Genomic DNA, 15,693 nt, shown 5'->3' on the forward strand with positions numbered 1-15,693 from the left:
TCAAGTCAACAACTGGGTAATGTTTTGCAGAAAAATATTGTCTATGTGACAGAATTATGGAGAAATTATAGTGTAGGTTAAAAACAACATTCAAGCAACATAGGGAAATTAGAGATGTTAAAGCAAAAAAAAAGCAGAGCAAAATGGTAGAATGAAGTCACCTGCAACCGGAATACACCCAAATACTATACAATTCTTGATAAGTCAAACCTTGTGGCTTAGATTTGGTCCACAGTTTATGAAGTAGTCCCATAAGGATGTTAGAACATAAATCTCGGGTTTGTAGTTCCATTGCAGGGACATGCTGACTTTTGGAAAGTTCATCTTTAATATTCAATTTTCCATGTGAGCCGCCACAGTTGACTGTTGACATCAAGTCGCCAGTTGACAAAGAGAACTTCGTTTGGGGCTTGTTCTTCAATAACTTGACAGAGGACTGGTGATCACATTTGTCAACTCTGCAGCTGTAGTTATCATTAGTGTCACTCTCATCATGAATAAAACCACAATTAACGTATCCTCCATTTTCAACACAAGGTTGGGTGAAAGCAAGGCAAGCAGAGCCAGAAGCAAAAGGATAAGAGCAGCTAATAATGACTTCAGGACACTCAGAATCTACTTTGTTATACTTACCCACAAATGCACCAAATTCTACATTATTATCTCCTTCTGTAGCCTTAGAGAACACAGTCTCTTCACGCTTTGCTGAAGAATCCAGCTGACTTTTGCAACTGGGTCGAGATGGAGTGCTAACAAAGAACTTTGCTGTTGGGGATGTTACGTGTGGCATGCTGTTGGATGAGTTGCCTAATTTTTTACTTTTACTAGTGGACTTTGAGATCTCTGCAGCCTGTATTCGTTGGCGAAGTTCTGGAGGGGAAACAGTATTTGAAAATAAGGCACTGCCTGAGGAACCTGCCTCTTGGAAGTTTTTTTCTTCTCTTCGGGGAACTGGAGCCAACTCCTGACCAATTGTCTTATGTTGGGCTTCTTTTTCATCACGGATGGAAATGTTACAGAGTAAAGCATTGTTACTTTCAAGGCCTCCTTGTGGGAAAGAACCAAAGACATTTCCAATGCTGTGCTTTTTCCACACAGATGATCTTAGAGAGCCGTCCTCAATGAGGTTTTGTGCCAAATGTTTTGAAATGCTCAGTTCCCGTGTGATTTCATTATGAACCTTGCTCGCTTCTGAGGCTTTCTGCGCAGTCAGTGTTTTCAGGGTATCCACAGTCAGAGCAGACAGATCTTGGAGGTGGCCAATCTGTGAATCTAAAGACTGTAATGACCGTTTTATGTAGTTGACACGATCACCAACTTCCTTTATCTGAATGCACATTTGCTCCACCCTAAGAAAAATCAAATTATGAAGTAGCTATGAAAAGTATTTTTCTTAATATGCAAAAGAAACACTTTCTGCCCACTTAATCAGAGGAAAGAAACCTCTGAAATTATAAGATGGTATACACAATACTACTGGATTGTTTGGCAATACTACATTTGTACATACTTCTGACTCTTAGAATTAAAATACACATCAATAGAGTGCCCAAACACTTTTTCAAATCTATCAGTTTGTTAAAACTTCCTGGGAAACTAAATAATACAATTGCCTCAGCTTTGAGGGTGCTGCTGCAGATCAAGAAGCATCAATTACATTGTTAGTTTCTGTATAGCAATGGAAAGATACCATCTAAAGTTTGTGTTAACACTTATGTTCTTGAGCTGCATTCCTCCCCTTAAAGTACATTTTAAAAAACCTGCAAAAGTTCTAATTCTCTATTCAGAAATTTTATTTGCAAATATTCTACCGTTCGAATGTGACTCGAATCCTCTCCTCACTTCCAGAATGAAATTTATCATCCTTTTCATTGAAATACATCTCAACACACAGCTCTTCAAAATCATGAAGTTTCTTCTGATCTTCTTCTGTCAGGAAGAGTTCTAAAGGAGATTAAACAGTTATGATACATATGCAGTGAAGCTGTACAGGTGCTGAAAACTAATAGCCAGAACTTTACCAAGGGTGTTAAAAATAAAAAGCCAAAATAAAACCAAAAACAAACAAAAAGACCCTACCAGAGTGCCATCTAAGACCCTTGGTCTCTCACTGACAGAAACAAGTTCAACATCAAAGATTTCCAATAAAATCAAATCAAAATAGTAATTCTGAGAGGATCTGTGCACAATATTATCATTCCTTACACTCATACCCTTCAATTTCTTTTTCTCTGAGGCACAAGCTGGATTCCTTAGCTGGATTTTATTCTCTGTGGAACTCCTCATTAATTTATTTTTAAGTTTCAAAGAAGTTTTACAGAAAGAAAACTAAAAAACTTCTCCATTAACAGAACAGGAAATCAAATCTCTCTGATTTTTTGGTTTTGTCATAAGTTAGTTTAACTGGAGATTTTTAGGGACTGCATTATACCCTTCATAAAAGCATTATGACTGAACAGAATTAGATTCTTAACCAATATTAGAAACATGGAAAATTAAGATCCGCTTTGACTTTCTCCAAAATGTACATTATAACCAAGAACACAGCACTTTTCTGACAGTTTGCTTTAACCATATCAAAAAAGGTACTGCAATTTTTTGGATAATAACTATTCATACTTGGCCCATCTGAAGCCTTGTCTGTCTGTCTTCTTTTACAAATACAACAGAAGAGGGAAGCCATGTGGCTGAGAATAATCAGCGGCGGAGGCAGAACAGGTTTTTCATGGTAGGCCATAATGAAATGATAGCGCTGATACTTCCACACAATGTTTGAAATCGCCTTGACTTGTAAATACACGTTGCTGAAAGGGAACAGAACAGTATTAACACATCAAGGTGGTTTTTTGGGGGGTGGGGGAAAGGTGTTGGTGTGTGTTCGGTAGTTGTTGGGGGGTTTTGTAACTCTTCCATAACAACCTTGAATTCTGACGTCATTTAAGTAAGAGACAAAAGCATGAACTTGTTTTTTGCTTCAAAATTATTTTGGTGGATGCTGGAAACACATTCAAGAAAACACCATGATTTAATGCAAGGAGAGGGTTAAAAAAAATTTCCCTTCTGGTAACATCTCAGTACCTTTATTCAGAAATAAATCACACTGAGATCAAATTTCAGGTTTCCCAAACAAAAAAAAAATTATTTCTAATTAAACCCAGATTTTTCTATCAGACCACATTAATCCTGCAGTCTGCCATTCTCCAGTGTTCGTGAGCTGCTTATGCCCATAAATCAAACACTTGCGGAGAACTATAAAAGGCAATTTAATACAATTGAACTCAACCAACTAGAGAACATTAAATGAATTTAGGAACAACAGTCAATATAAAGACAAAGAAACAATGTTGTTTGTTTTCTAACAAAGAGAAGTTACAAAATGCTTTCAATTTTTCTTAAACTTCTGATTCCTCTGGTGTCATAGATCACACAGTTCCCTAACTCAGCCATGGGCTTGCAATGAGAAGGAGATAAAGACCACACTTAGAACCTGAAAAAACTGAGACTGCTTTGAACTGGGATCACTTCTTTTCTTGTCATCTTATTGCAATGAAATATAAACTTATCAAATTATTAGCAAAAATTAACAATTATCCATATACTTACTTGAAAAATGCAATGAGGAGATTAACCATGATTATGTACTGTACAAAGAGGTAGACAGCTTGAAGAAATGGGGTCAACCATGTTCCTGGGCCACAGAGATGAGCAACTTTTTCATCAGAATCATTTGCACATACTGTGTTGGGAACAAAAGGATACAGAGAAGATATGTACATTTTTTAGAACTCCCAGCAGGTAGAGATACAGAAAAAAAAAGGACACAAAGTTTGTAACAACCATCATGCACTGGTTCTGCAATTCCAAATGTCTCTATGCATTTAGGACATGGTAGAAAAATACCAAAGTATCTGGTTAATACTATGGCATAATCACATTATCATATTTTTTTAAAAAGCAGAGTACATCACCACAGCCAAAAGGGCATAACAGTTGTGGGGAAGGATTCCAGTATCTTGCTATGAACAGCCTTGTGAGAAACTGTGATTACAAAGAAGTTTTCATTCTAAGCCATTCAAGCTTTAGAAAGGATAATGAAAAAGTCAGGTCAAGAAGTTACACAGCTGCAGCCCACAAAGAGGAGATAATCCAATGAATGGAACCAATGTCAACAATAGCAGGCATTTCACTTCATAAAATTGGAATTTTGTAAGATCTCGAGAAGATTTAATCAGAGTAAGTTTTCTCTTTATTTGTTTCAAAATTGCGGTGTCTTACCATCAATTTCATAGGCATACACTTCACCAAAAATCATCCAGTATGGATGGAACACAATATCTCTAGCAAGAGTCCAAGAGGGTGCCTCATCAGGATACAATATTGCCTTCCTGGGAACACCGAAACTAAGTAGTACAAGGGCCATAATCACCACAATGTAAAACATGTTGGCCACCTATTAACACAAAAAAAAAGTCAGTTAATCCATGAGATCATAACTACGATTTCACAACTTGAAACACTTTTACAGTGACAGTGTACACTTGATGAATTCTAAGAATTATATATGGAAAAAAGTCCAGGACACTTATATTTCAGTCAGAAATTTTTGTTAAATAACGAATCGTGTTAAAAAACCCACACAAATGTTGGGGTTTTTTTCCGTGTCCTTTCTTAGAGCTTACTTAGTATCCCTGGCCAAAGGCAACTGAAAGTATTTCCTTCATAACTCTAATACTTAATACGTGCATGAGTAGCAGCTGATAGAAAGAAACATTCCTTCCTAAATGTACTGAAAAGCTGCACAAAACCCAGAGGTAGTTTTCCAAAGGCTGGAACACAGAACCTATGCCTCTTGCAAGAAATCAAAGTGAGACATGTGCGACTTGATGCCCTCGTTTTCAAGGAATGACAGGTTCAACTTTTTAGGAACCGTTTTATAGAAATAAGAAACATAAAAACCCTTTCCACCTTCATATATACAGCACTCAAGACTCAACATATTTTTTAACATTTACAAGGGCTACTGACAGTAGAGCTAGGTTATTTAATTTCAAACAATTTGAATATTTTTTACGTGATTAGACAAGAACAGGGCCACAATCTATTCCCAATTTTCCACAGCACAAAAACATTAGGTGCTTTAGGACACAAAACAAGTCAAAGTCCTGCCCTAAGGAGCACAAAAGGTATAAATAAATCTCAGGCCCAAATGGGAAGCGATCCCAGCTCAGTCAAGAAAAAGGCTTCATCATATTCATTTAAGTCTCTGACAGCTAAGAACAAAACACAACAGAGGAGAAAGATTTGCCAGTTAATTACAATTATGTGACACAGAAAGCTCCATAATAAAGGAAGCCTTCTAATCAGTGCTCACTTTGAAACACTTAAAGTGATATTCCAGCAAGCTAATTCTGCACACAGAGTTGTTAACAAATTACATCAGGATAAGCAACCTTTTGCTAAATAAAACTATGAGGGAAATTGTAAATGGATGCAGCAAGGAAAACAAATTTCAGTTGGTTAAAAAAATATCAGTAACAAAAGTAGTACTTACCATTTTCCCAATCATCATAACATAAGGTCCAGCCTGTTGATTTACAGCTAGAAAATCCAGTAATCGCACATACCAAAAAATTATATTGAGACAGTATGTTATTCTTCCAGCAACAAAGACATAATTTTCTCTGTAAGTGTTTTCTCCAAAATTCCCCTTTGCTCCAAATCTTAATGCAAACCCAATGAAGAAAGTGACAATGGCAACTGTGTCACTGATATTGAAGTAATCACTGAACCACACTTTGATCTTCTGATTAATCTTCCCAGCCTCTGACATAAAAATCTGTAAAAAAATAAAAATAAAGGTCAGGACTGCTCATATTTATTGCACAGAGACCAACAGTGAAACATGAATCACTAATATTTTTATACTTGCAAAAATAAAATATCTATTCAAATGGATAATTCTTATTCACTGAGAAATCAAAGCCAGTGTTTAACTGTGTCAGCTTCACAACAAGGAGAGGAGGATGCATGTTTCGTTCTGTCTAAACAATTTATGAAGGAATTTGGAGTTTGGTGGGGTTTGGTGGTGTTTTTATTTCTTTTGAGGAGGTTACTGTTGCAAAACGAGCCCCATTATCTGCCCCTTCAGTTGGGCCTGAGGTACCAGATTAAAGAACTAACTTTTAAAAATGCTTTTAAAATCCCATTTAAAATCCCATTTAAAAATGCTTTTAAAAATCCTCAAAAGTCTCTTGCTGACCAGGAATGTTGTAGTTATGATAGCTATCCTGTCTCAGTAAACCTTTTTATTTTTGTTTTGATATCTTGGTCATGGCACAGTGGTAGAGTCTGACTGACACTAATAAATAAATACACGCTTCACCAGCCAGAAAAGTAAGGTTGTTTATTGCATTGCAACTTGTTGGCAGGGAGTTACAGAATCAAAAAAAGTAGCAATCAACTGGGGAGGGCAGGAAGTGATGTGTTTTAACCAAAGAAATCTGACCAGCATGTTATTGCCAGTTCCTTAATATTTAGAAAGAAAAATCCACCTTGTTTTATAGTCCTCCATCCCCAGCCTATACCAAAGTTTAAGATAAAGGTATCCCATCACACGCTCTGATGCTTGAAGTTCTTGGGTTCTTTTGCTTACTGAATCATAGTTTCAAGCATATTGTTTTAACTGACAAAGAAACTAAAATCCCAGACTGTTAGAGGCATACCTCACGGATTTTCTCAATTGCTGATGTGAAAATGTAAGCAATAACAATCCACTCCTGAACGGATGGTAATTCTTCCATCTTTACAAGAACCACAAATGTGTAGAGCATGAGGAATCCTAAATATGCCAACTAAAAAACACAAATAAATATTATACATATAATTACTGAAGGGTTCTTTTTAGATGTGCATGGAATCTTCTGATGTGGTACACAATAAAAACTTCAAATAGGATTACAGGACTGTATTTACCCATTTAAGCAGACAAGTTTCTATTTATAAGGGGATAGAAACATTTTCATCTTAGAAGAGGAAAAATAGCTGTAACAAGCTATTTATTGTTAGCAAAGCTTTACTCTTATTACAGCTATTTTCCTTTAGTATAAATTCTAGCATTTCTATTACAGTAATTGAAACAGAGCAGTGCATGAACACTTCAGCCTAACAGATGGTTATAGAACTCCTGCTAGCAACTGATGAAACTAATTACTCAGCCCAGAATAAAAACGTTCATGCTAATTACTCTCTTAGCTTAAAAAAAAATAAAAATTAAAAAAAAGGTATTTCTAAAGCCAACATCATGAACTTCAAAACAACCCAAACCACAGGGCACGGCATGTGCATATGCAGTTTTTCAAAATCAAGTACTTCTCATTTCCAACTTAGCAAGGTAAGGGTTTTTTTGGATAGTGCTTAACCTTTGATTCAGTCAGAGCTACATGCTGGGAAAAGAACCAAAATGTAACCTTCATTTTCAAATGAAATACACACCACACAGAAAAAAACTCACCGTATTAAACCAAAACTTCACAATTGGAGCGTGATAAAATGCATAAAACTTCTGCGTAATTGGGAGTCTTTTAGGTTTTGCTGGAGTCTCCATATCATGCTTTTCCAAAGAACTGTCCAAGATCTTTACTTCTTTAAAAACCTCCTAAAATGAAAGGACTGTTAACTTCTCACACAGAGAAACATACGCCTTTTGACATTCATCTCAACTCTTGACTTAAAAATGTAACTATTTGTTAGGAATATTGCTTTAATACCTCCCCCTGCCCCACGTTACCATAGGTATTTCATCTGCTACAGTCTGGAAGTTGATTTCACTGTCATCCATTGCCATTTGATGTGCGTCTTGAGACTGAGGAATGTGTGACATTTCAGCCTTGGTCTTATATTCCAGCAGCAGTATAGCAGGAGGGAGTAAAATACTCAGTATCACCTGGAAAAGATGATGACTAAGTGCAAATAGTTCACAGCTACATTAAAGTATCAGAATACACCAACACACAGAATATCCTCTGAAAATATATAATTTAAATTTCACTTGCTTGTTACTGAGGGGGAAAAATGTAAAAAATAATTAGTTGTTACTACTTGTACATACACTTAAGAGCCTAAGATCACATATTCAGAGTGTTTCTTGATTTGAAGATAAAGGAAATGGGAAAAAACCAACAAATTCCAAAACTAAAAGCTACTAGAAAGAATCTACTTCAAGACTGAAGATAGAGATGTCCTGTTCACACTCTGTTATTTAATCCACTCCCAGAAACTCTAGAGCTGTGTACAGTTAAGGTGTATTTTAAATGCATATACAAGGTTGTGGTTTGCAGGGGGAGAGAGGAGTGGTGTTTGTTTGGTTTTGGGTTGTTTTTTCAATTTATGGCAGAAAAATGGGCTAAGGTATAGACGAAGAGAGTAAGTGAAAGCTATTTACTGTCATTAGCATGTTACAAAGCAAGCAAGAAAATGGTTAATCAGTTATCAAACAAGATTTTAGTAGGTCACAAGTTAAATGATGCTTGTAGATATTTTGTAGGAAAGTTTTATTTCATTATATTTCTAGCAACAGTCAGGTTTTGGCACACCATCTCAAAGAAATATGCAACTCCCATTTTGGTTCAGTTGATCCATATCACAAAGGCCACCACTGGAACACCTGTCCCCGATTTGCCTACCCTTGTTTTGTTCTGTGCCCTGCTTTTGCTCAGTTCCTCCAAAATAGGAATTATGTGCTCCCTGTAAAAAGCCAAAATGCACAAAACTACAGTCTTACAGCGGGTTTTCCATCTGTTAAGGTTTGTTACTACTTTGTTTTTAGTAGTGGATTAGTATTCACATGATCTCTTTAAGCCTCTGATTAAAGGCTACTTGCCTGGTTTCTGCCTTCTATATTTCTGTACCTTATTTGAAAAGATAATAGAGTGTCAAAAGAAGAGTTTACAACAAATACTTCCAGTTTTGCTTATGTTATAGGAGACTGGTTTACAGGATTTATTAATGTAAGCTATAGTTGTGGAAGCTTTATACTAATAGCATTTAAACACACACTTTCCTTCCCTTTAAACATAAAACTCCATTGGCCCTTTTTTTTACCAAAAAACTGCAACAACACTTACTTTGTACCATGAATTCTTCCTCATGTTCAGCCTTCCCATCCACATATCCGATAACAACATCTGGGTACAAGTGTGTGCTACAAAGGGACGGAGCCTGGACGACACTGCCAACTTCAGACAAGTGGAGTTGCTCCAGTTTTTAAGCTCATAGGTTAATAATTTCATGGCCATAGTCTCATCTTGTCGAAAGGACTGTTCTAACAGCTCAACTGCCAGTTGGCCAAACTCACTAGAATGAAGAAAAAACAACAAAACAAAATATAGTATCTATAGAAAATGACCTTCAGTTTAGCATGAATTTTCCTGTACAAATTCCCAATAGCACAACTTGAAGGGACTATTATTTGACCCTTCTGTGCAGATACATGGTAATTTGTAACTATAACACATCAATCTGTGGTTTCTATTAAAAACATATGCATGCTACAAACAGCTATTAAAACACGCTCAGAAATTACACAGAAGTATATGGCACATTCATTGTTCTTTTAATTCAACTATAAATAAAGACTTGTAACAGCTCTCGAGAGGGAGCAATATCTAATATGAAACTTCTACTAGAGTGCCACTCAATCCTTTTTTTGCAAAAAGGAATTGTCTTCAAGTGTGCTAACAGAACAGTTTGTTTTGTTCATATATAGTTCATATATACTTTATTGCAAATGCCAAGAAAATATTTTGAACAATATAAACGTAATTTACTTGGAATACTGTTTCAGTTCTTCTGAAGTATCATCAACAAGGTCACTTTGTTTTGCTTCATATGCCATTGAACGATACACTTTGCAAGCAACCAAAGCTTTTGCCATGGACTCCTCGCCGTGCTGCCAGAAGAAAAGGGCCATTTTCTGCCTCTTCATTAACACCGCCCACAACAGCAGCTCGTTGAGAGGATAAGCAAAACGTCTCGTTTCAGGGTCATCTATGTCTACTATTTCATCTTTGGTTCTTTTCTTTTTTCCCTCTTCTGCACCAGTGTCAATCTTTAAAATAAAAGCAGGAAGTTACATTTTTAAGTCTCTATACTCGGTCGTTGCATAAACCTGAAATAAAATGCTGAGTGATCCAACACCAAATAATATATTATTATAAAAAAGAAAAAAAGAATTTCTGAAGACTTGAAAAGCAGCTGGAACTTTTGTTCGAAAACTTCAGCTGAGTCCAAATCATTTTAATAACTGTGAGACTGAGTTACTTTGAATTATAGATGAAAAGAAAAGCAGTAGCTAATATACCTACATACAGATAAGGAAACTCATGGAAACTGCTTATAGTAGTAATACATGGTCAAATCTTGCTCTGAATTTACTGAGTTCCTCCCCCCTCCCCCATTGCTAGTGTTAAAGACAAGCTTTTTGGTCCCCAGCATATCAAAGCTCACCCAGAACTATACTGAAAGAGAAACACTCTTTACAGAATCTAGTAAAACAGCTACCATTTAGAAACAAGTACAAAAGCAAGGTTGAAATTCCAGCTTTACCAAACTCAGTGCAACTGAGTACTCACATTTCAGTGAGCACTTGGATTTCAACCAGGCTTTCCAGTCTTAGCTGCTTGAAACAAGCCCCCACCGTGCTCCCCTCGCCATGCATACCTTTGGTTTGTATGGCTGCGCTGTCTTGATGAAATGATTATGGCGCATTTTTTCCTTCTTGTCTGCCCTGTTACCAAAAGACTCGTGGCTTTTACACATCTGAGGAGTAGCACTTGAAGGATTTCGACTAGATCTCTGTAACAGGGATAAGGAGAAGTGTCTGGTTACTGAAACATTGATGAACTTACATGACAGCACAACCAGAATTTTCACTGGATATTTAACATGGTTTCTTGTTTGTTTTCATTATTTTTAAGAAGTCACCAAATAGGCAGTTACACTTGCTGTTTAGTGTAGCTTACACAAGGAGCTAAGATGTCTGAATCCCAAGCCCTACATAATCTGCATGTTTAGTGCCCATTCTTCCCCTATGAGTGGGAAAAGAGGGAATCACAAAGAAGAAATAAGGATGTGCTAGAATAAGGAGCAAGAGAATAAAACCTTTTGTTTGCCCTCAATCCGAAACCAGATCTCAGCTGCCCTCATAGGCCTTACCACTGCCTTGAAAAGCAGTCCATTAACAAGAGGAACAAAACAACATGGATCCAATTTTTCTCCAAAACACATTTTAATTGAGAACATAGGTCCCGTTCCCCCACTGCTACATACCCGATTGTTCCCGCTGAGACTGTTGTATATCGCTCTGAAGCGTTTCCTTGTGTAGGTGCATCTATAGGTTCCTCCCATCAGATATTCAATAACCAGTCCCACATCAATCAGGTTGATTTTATATCCTGGAGGAAGATTTCCCTAGGAATACAAAAGGTATTTTTTAGTTTTTCAAATTATAATCTTAAGCTTGCTTAGAGTGTTTCTACATGCTCTATCACAGTTCTAAATAACAAAAACAAACAAAATTTCATTATTAAAAAAAAAAACCACATCAAGACAACAACGAAGAAACATCGACATGGCTCAATAGTTATTATTTTCAAAGAAAGACCAGGTTATAGCTTCTGTTCTATACAATCTCCTTTAGCAGGATAGATGTTTATTTCCTTGGGGGCAGGAGGGACGCACTGGTTTTTTGTCTTTTGTTTTAACAGAAGTACTCCTAGCTGAGAGTATCAGCTTTCCATCCCCCCAAGAAGGAAAATTTTCAAAAGGAAGATGAAGAAGACAACATTCTTCAGGTTTAACATCTTTCAGGCAGCAGGGCACCAAGCGTACTGTATTGTACAAGTATTGTACAAGTATTGTACTGTATTGTACAAGTATTGGGCAAGTATTGTAAACAACAAAATGTCTGAAGATGTAACTTATTACTTGCAATAAAACATAATTAATAAGCAACAGATCAAATGGACAGTCAAATACAAGAAATTTCCATAAAACTATCATTGCTGTTTTGACAAATTTGTACATTTACAGCATACCTGTTTGACGTCCCGAACAAGATGAAAGAGTGTTGGGTTAGTTGGGCCTTGTTTCTGCATAAAAAAGAGAAGAAAAAAGTTTGGAATGAGAAATTCACGTGCAGCGGCAACACGAGAAAATTATAGTACAAGCCAAATACTTTTGCATGTTGGCTCAAATAAAAAAAATCCCTAGCTTTTAAACAAACAGAAATGCAACAGATGCAAATACATCACAGTATTGCAGTAGCTACAGACTATTTCCTTTTTTGCTGCATTTTACTTCCGTTTCAGTTTGAGGCATAATATTACACCCACAGTTTGTCCAAAAAAGGAAAAACCAAACAAAAAATAAAATCCCAACAAAACCAGAATACAAAAAGCAGAATGAATTTTCAGGAACACAGACTGATATTCATGTTTACAGAATTGCAGGATTTATAGTAAAAGCTCCCTTACATTTTAAACTTTAGTCTGAACGATCCCCCTTTTCACTAAAGTGGATTTTAATACCTTCTCTGATTTCCTGTAAGTGTATGAACTGTTACACTTACAGACATATGGTTAGCCCCATCTCCCACACAGACTCTATCAACAGCACATCAATCGTGTAAAAGCAACATCGTATTATTTATTCTTAAAATTAATTACTTAATTTATTTAATTAAATAATTGAATTTAATTATTTAATTAGTTATTTAAAAATAATTAAAAATACAGTTAATAAAAAAAAACATTATCACATGGGCTCCTTTACAGAGCTCTACTGGCTAAAGAATTAATTCTTTTTTTCTTTTTTTTTTTCTTTGTCCAAAGCAGATAACAGGATGGTCAATGCAAGCCTAAGCCATATTTCTGTACCACTCATTAGTACATGTGTACTACTATATTAGCTAATTTTTGGTGGAACATTTAAGTGTTATGCAAAACTACCCTGAAATTCTTAAATCAACACCTAGAGCAACAAAATTTTTCTAAGTAATATTTACAATTATGCAGGTTCACAAATTAAACTATTTTTACAACTATTGTGATAATGTTAACTGCTATAGACAGAATTCATCCTATGAAGCCCTACAGATCCCATATTTTGTGCACAAGTTTCACCCATCTGCCTTTCTCTTGTTCTCTTCTCTGCTGTGAGGAGGGTTTACACATTTCATGAGTTCCACAACAGGGCTGTAACACACCTTTAGACTGGTGCACACAACCCAGTATCCAACATGCTGAGCAACTAAAAAACTGTTCTAAAAGTAGCTTAAAAAGCAATCATTTACTTACTGTGTTATAAAGTTCTTCCAGCCTGGGAATTGTAAGAAATTTGTGCATGCTTACTCCATTTTCAATCAGAAGTTTCACAAATGCAACTCTATCCATCACAAGAGCATCCAACATAGCCTGTTCCAGGGAGCCAACCTACAACAAATAAGTAACAAGGTAGAGCCTGAGAGAGCCAGTAAAACAGGGCATCACAAAAGTGCACTTAGATAATGTGTCAACCTCATTCATTTACAGGGCTGTAGAAACCTTACATGTCTATAAAGGTGTCACCTTTGGTTCAGAATATCCCCTGAATTTCACACAATTGCAAGATGAGAGAATATTCTGAAGACTTTAACTGTTTCAGAGGTATCTCCCAGTGATACAGTACATGGGACTAAGTAGACATTTGGTTTAACATGATTAAGCTGTTCTCACAGATTGATATTGGATAAAACACAGAGATATAACACACTTAAAGCACAATTTGCTTTGAAGACAAATGGTTGGAACCACCATTTCAGTCAATAAGCCTTACAGTACATACTTCTGACTGCACACTCAATAAGTTTGTGTTTTATTTTTACAGTAAAAAGGGGAAAAGGCAAGAGCCACCATGCAGTTTTTAAACTAATTTTCAAACTGCAAGAAACAGACATTTTGTCCCTGCCTCAAAAGCCACTCCCAGTGTCCCAACAGTGCATTTTAGTAGATGCTGCTTAATAACTTTCCATGATCATGCAGCTGCAAGGAATAAAGAGCATCTGACTAACATGAATTCAGCTTCCACCTTCTGTAATGTCTTTGCTCTGCTAGTTATTCAGGAGACTTAGCACATTTCTAAAATTATTGAACCATTTTCAAATACATAACAGCAAAACAGCTGTAAGACTATGCAGTGTGCACAAATAAGTGTGTCAGTATTCTACAGTCTCTCTACAAAAGTCAAAAGATTCATTCTTTACAGTAAATTGTGCTTCTCTTTTAGAAATCATCATAATTATAATTTTGCTTAATCCAGACCATTACATACCAGCCATTGTTGCCCATAAACAAAAACGTGATTTTTGGCTATGTCAACTCTGTCCCACGCAAGTGTAAGAACAAGTTGGTCAAATGCAGATGCATTCGTGCCTTTAGAAGCAAACACATTGAAGAAAATATAAAATTAATTAAAATACAAGCTAATAAACATTCTTGCTTCCTAAAAAGACCAAATCAAGCAATCCACTACGAAGTTGTACACCATATTTTATCATTTATGTCACATTATGCTATTACGCAATGAGAAAACACAATAAATACTTTTATTGTTTAAAAACTAAAGATTCCTACTGGCTATAGTATTGTATAAATAATCCATCATATACAGACTAAACAATAATAGCTGGAGGTTCCAAATGCTCTTAAAATTAAGTCTCACCTTTTAACAAAGCTGTAAGTATTGCAACATCAATGTCCTGGTGTTCATCTGACCCAATATGAAAAACTGTAATCTGTCCAAAAGGGAAAAATGAGGAAAACATATTTTGAAGTTATTTTCGGGCAAAGGTGATTAGCTCCAGTCTTTTTTAATCTATTTCAATTCCTGACATAAAAGACACCTTGTCTTTGATGCAATTTAAGCCTGCTACGCTTGATTTAAGCATTTAGCATGCACTCTTTTGTTTTGTTTTCCTAACTGGGTGTCACACTAGACAATCCATTACAGGTAAAGGCAGAGCACAAATCCTTCACACTCTTCAATCAATTTGAACATCTCTTCCTACTGTGATTACAATACTCTCTTGTCTATAACACAGGACCCTGTTTACCTCTCCAGTTCATTCTAGGTCGAGATTAACCTGCCAGCAAACATATTTAGCTGAATATGGTAATTTTAAACCAACATAATATGATGTCCAAATGAGACATCAGTCCCTGAACTACATACAAAACTCTATGAGGTGATTTTGTTTAAAACATGCAGAGATAGTACAATTTTGTTAGTAGTCATAACTAAAAGTACAAAAAAAAGGAAACAAAAAATCATATCATATATCCATAAATGCATGCACCTTGCATAGAAAATTTTATGGCAAGGTCTACTTACAAGTTCTTTTTTTTTCATGCATTCCATCAGTGTCTGAAACAAATGAACTGCTTCACTTTGACCAAAGTTAAATGTCTTTTTGATGGTTGAAATGATTTCAGGCTCAGCACCCTCAGGAACATTCCTGAGATTGAAACAAACAAACAGGAAAGCAATTGTTTTATACGTGAACAGAAAGAACAACAACTCATTTAATTAGTTTCAACATGCCTATTCAGAGTCCTACTATCTATAAGATTATCACTGTTTCTGTGGCAAAACCTTGGGTAA

At 36.0% G+C, this 15,693-nt stretch overlaps 1 protein-coding gene across 1 annotated transcript in view; it reads right to left on the reverse strand.

The window, feature by feature from the left end:
* TRPM7 (transient receptor potential cation channel subfamily M member 7) overlaps nucleotides 1-15,693 on the reverse strand; it is a 54,209-nt gene that overhangs the window by 11,671 nt on the left and 26,845 nt on the right. The window contains exons 9-26 of the mRNA XM_027732005.2: nucleotides 15,424-15,547; nucleotides 14,755-14,827; nucleotides 14,365-14,465; nucleotides 13,353-13,487; nucleotides 12,093-12,146; nucleotides 11,326-11,466; nucleotides 10,717-10,851; nucleotides 9,825-10,105; nucleotides 9,123-9,351; nucleotides 7,787-7,942; nucleotides 7,511-7,654; nucleotides 6,723-6,851; nucleotides 5,552-5,836; nucleotides 4,276-4,450; nucleotides 3,604-3,736; nucleotides 2,620-2,804; nucleotides 1,812-1,944; nucleotides 634-1,349 (exon numbers count right to left, since the gene is read on the reverse strand). Coding sequence (XP_027587806.1) covers nucleotides 634-1,349; nucleotides 1,812-1,944; nucleotides 2,620-2,804; nucleotides 3,604-3,736; nucleotides 4,276-4,450; nucleotides 5,552-5,836; nucleotides 6,723-6,851; nucleotides 7,511-7,654; nucleotides 7,787-7,942; nucleotides 9,123-9,351; nucleotides 9,825-10,105; nucleotides 10,717-10,851; nucleotides 11,326-11,466; nucleotides 12,093-12,146; nucleotides 13,353-13,487; nucleotides 14,365-14,465; nucleotides 14,755-14,827; nucleotides 15,424-15,547 — 3,329 coding nt within the window. The remainder of the gene's footprint in view (nucleotides 1-633; nucleotides 1,350-1,811; nucleotides 1,945-2,619; nucleotides 2,805-3,603; nucleotides 3,737-4,275; nucleotides 4,451-5,551; nucleotides 5,837-6,722; nucleotides 6,852-7,510; nucleotides 7,655-7,786; nucleotides 7,943-9,122; nucleotides 9,352-9,824; nucleotides 10,106-10,716; nucleotides 10,852-11,325; nucleotides 11,467-12,092; nucleotides 12,147-13,352; nucleotides 13,488-14,364; nucleotides 14,466-14,754; nucleotides 14,828-15,423; nucleotides 15,548-15,693) is intronic.

This window comes from Pipra filicauda, unplaced genomic scaffold, assembly GCF_003945595.2.
Source record: "Pipra filicauda isolate LSUMZ 115617 unplaced genomic scaffold, ASM394559v2 scaffold7_size6619720_pilon, whole genome shotgun sequence".
Lineage (NCBI taxonomy): Eukaryota > Metazoa > Chordata > Aves > Passeriformes > Pipridae > Pipra > Pipra filicauda.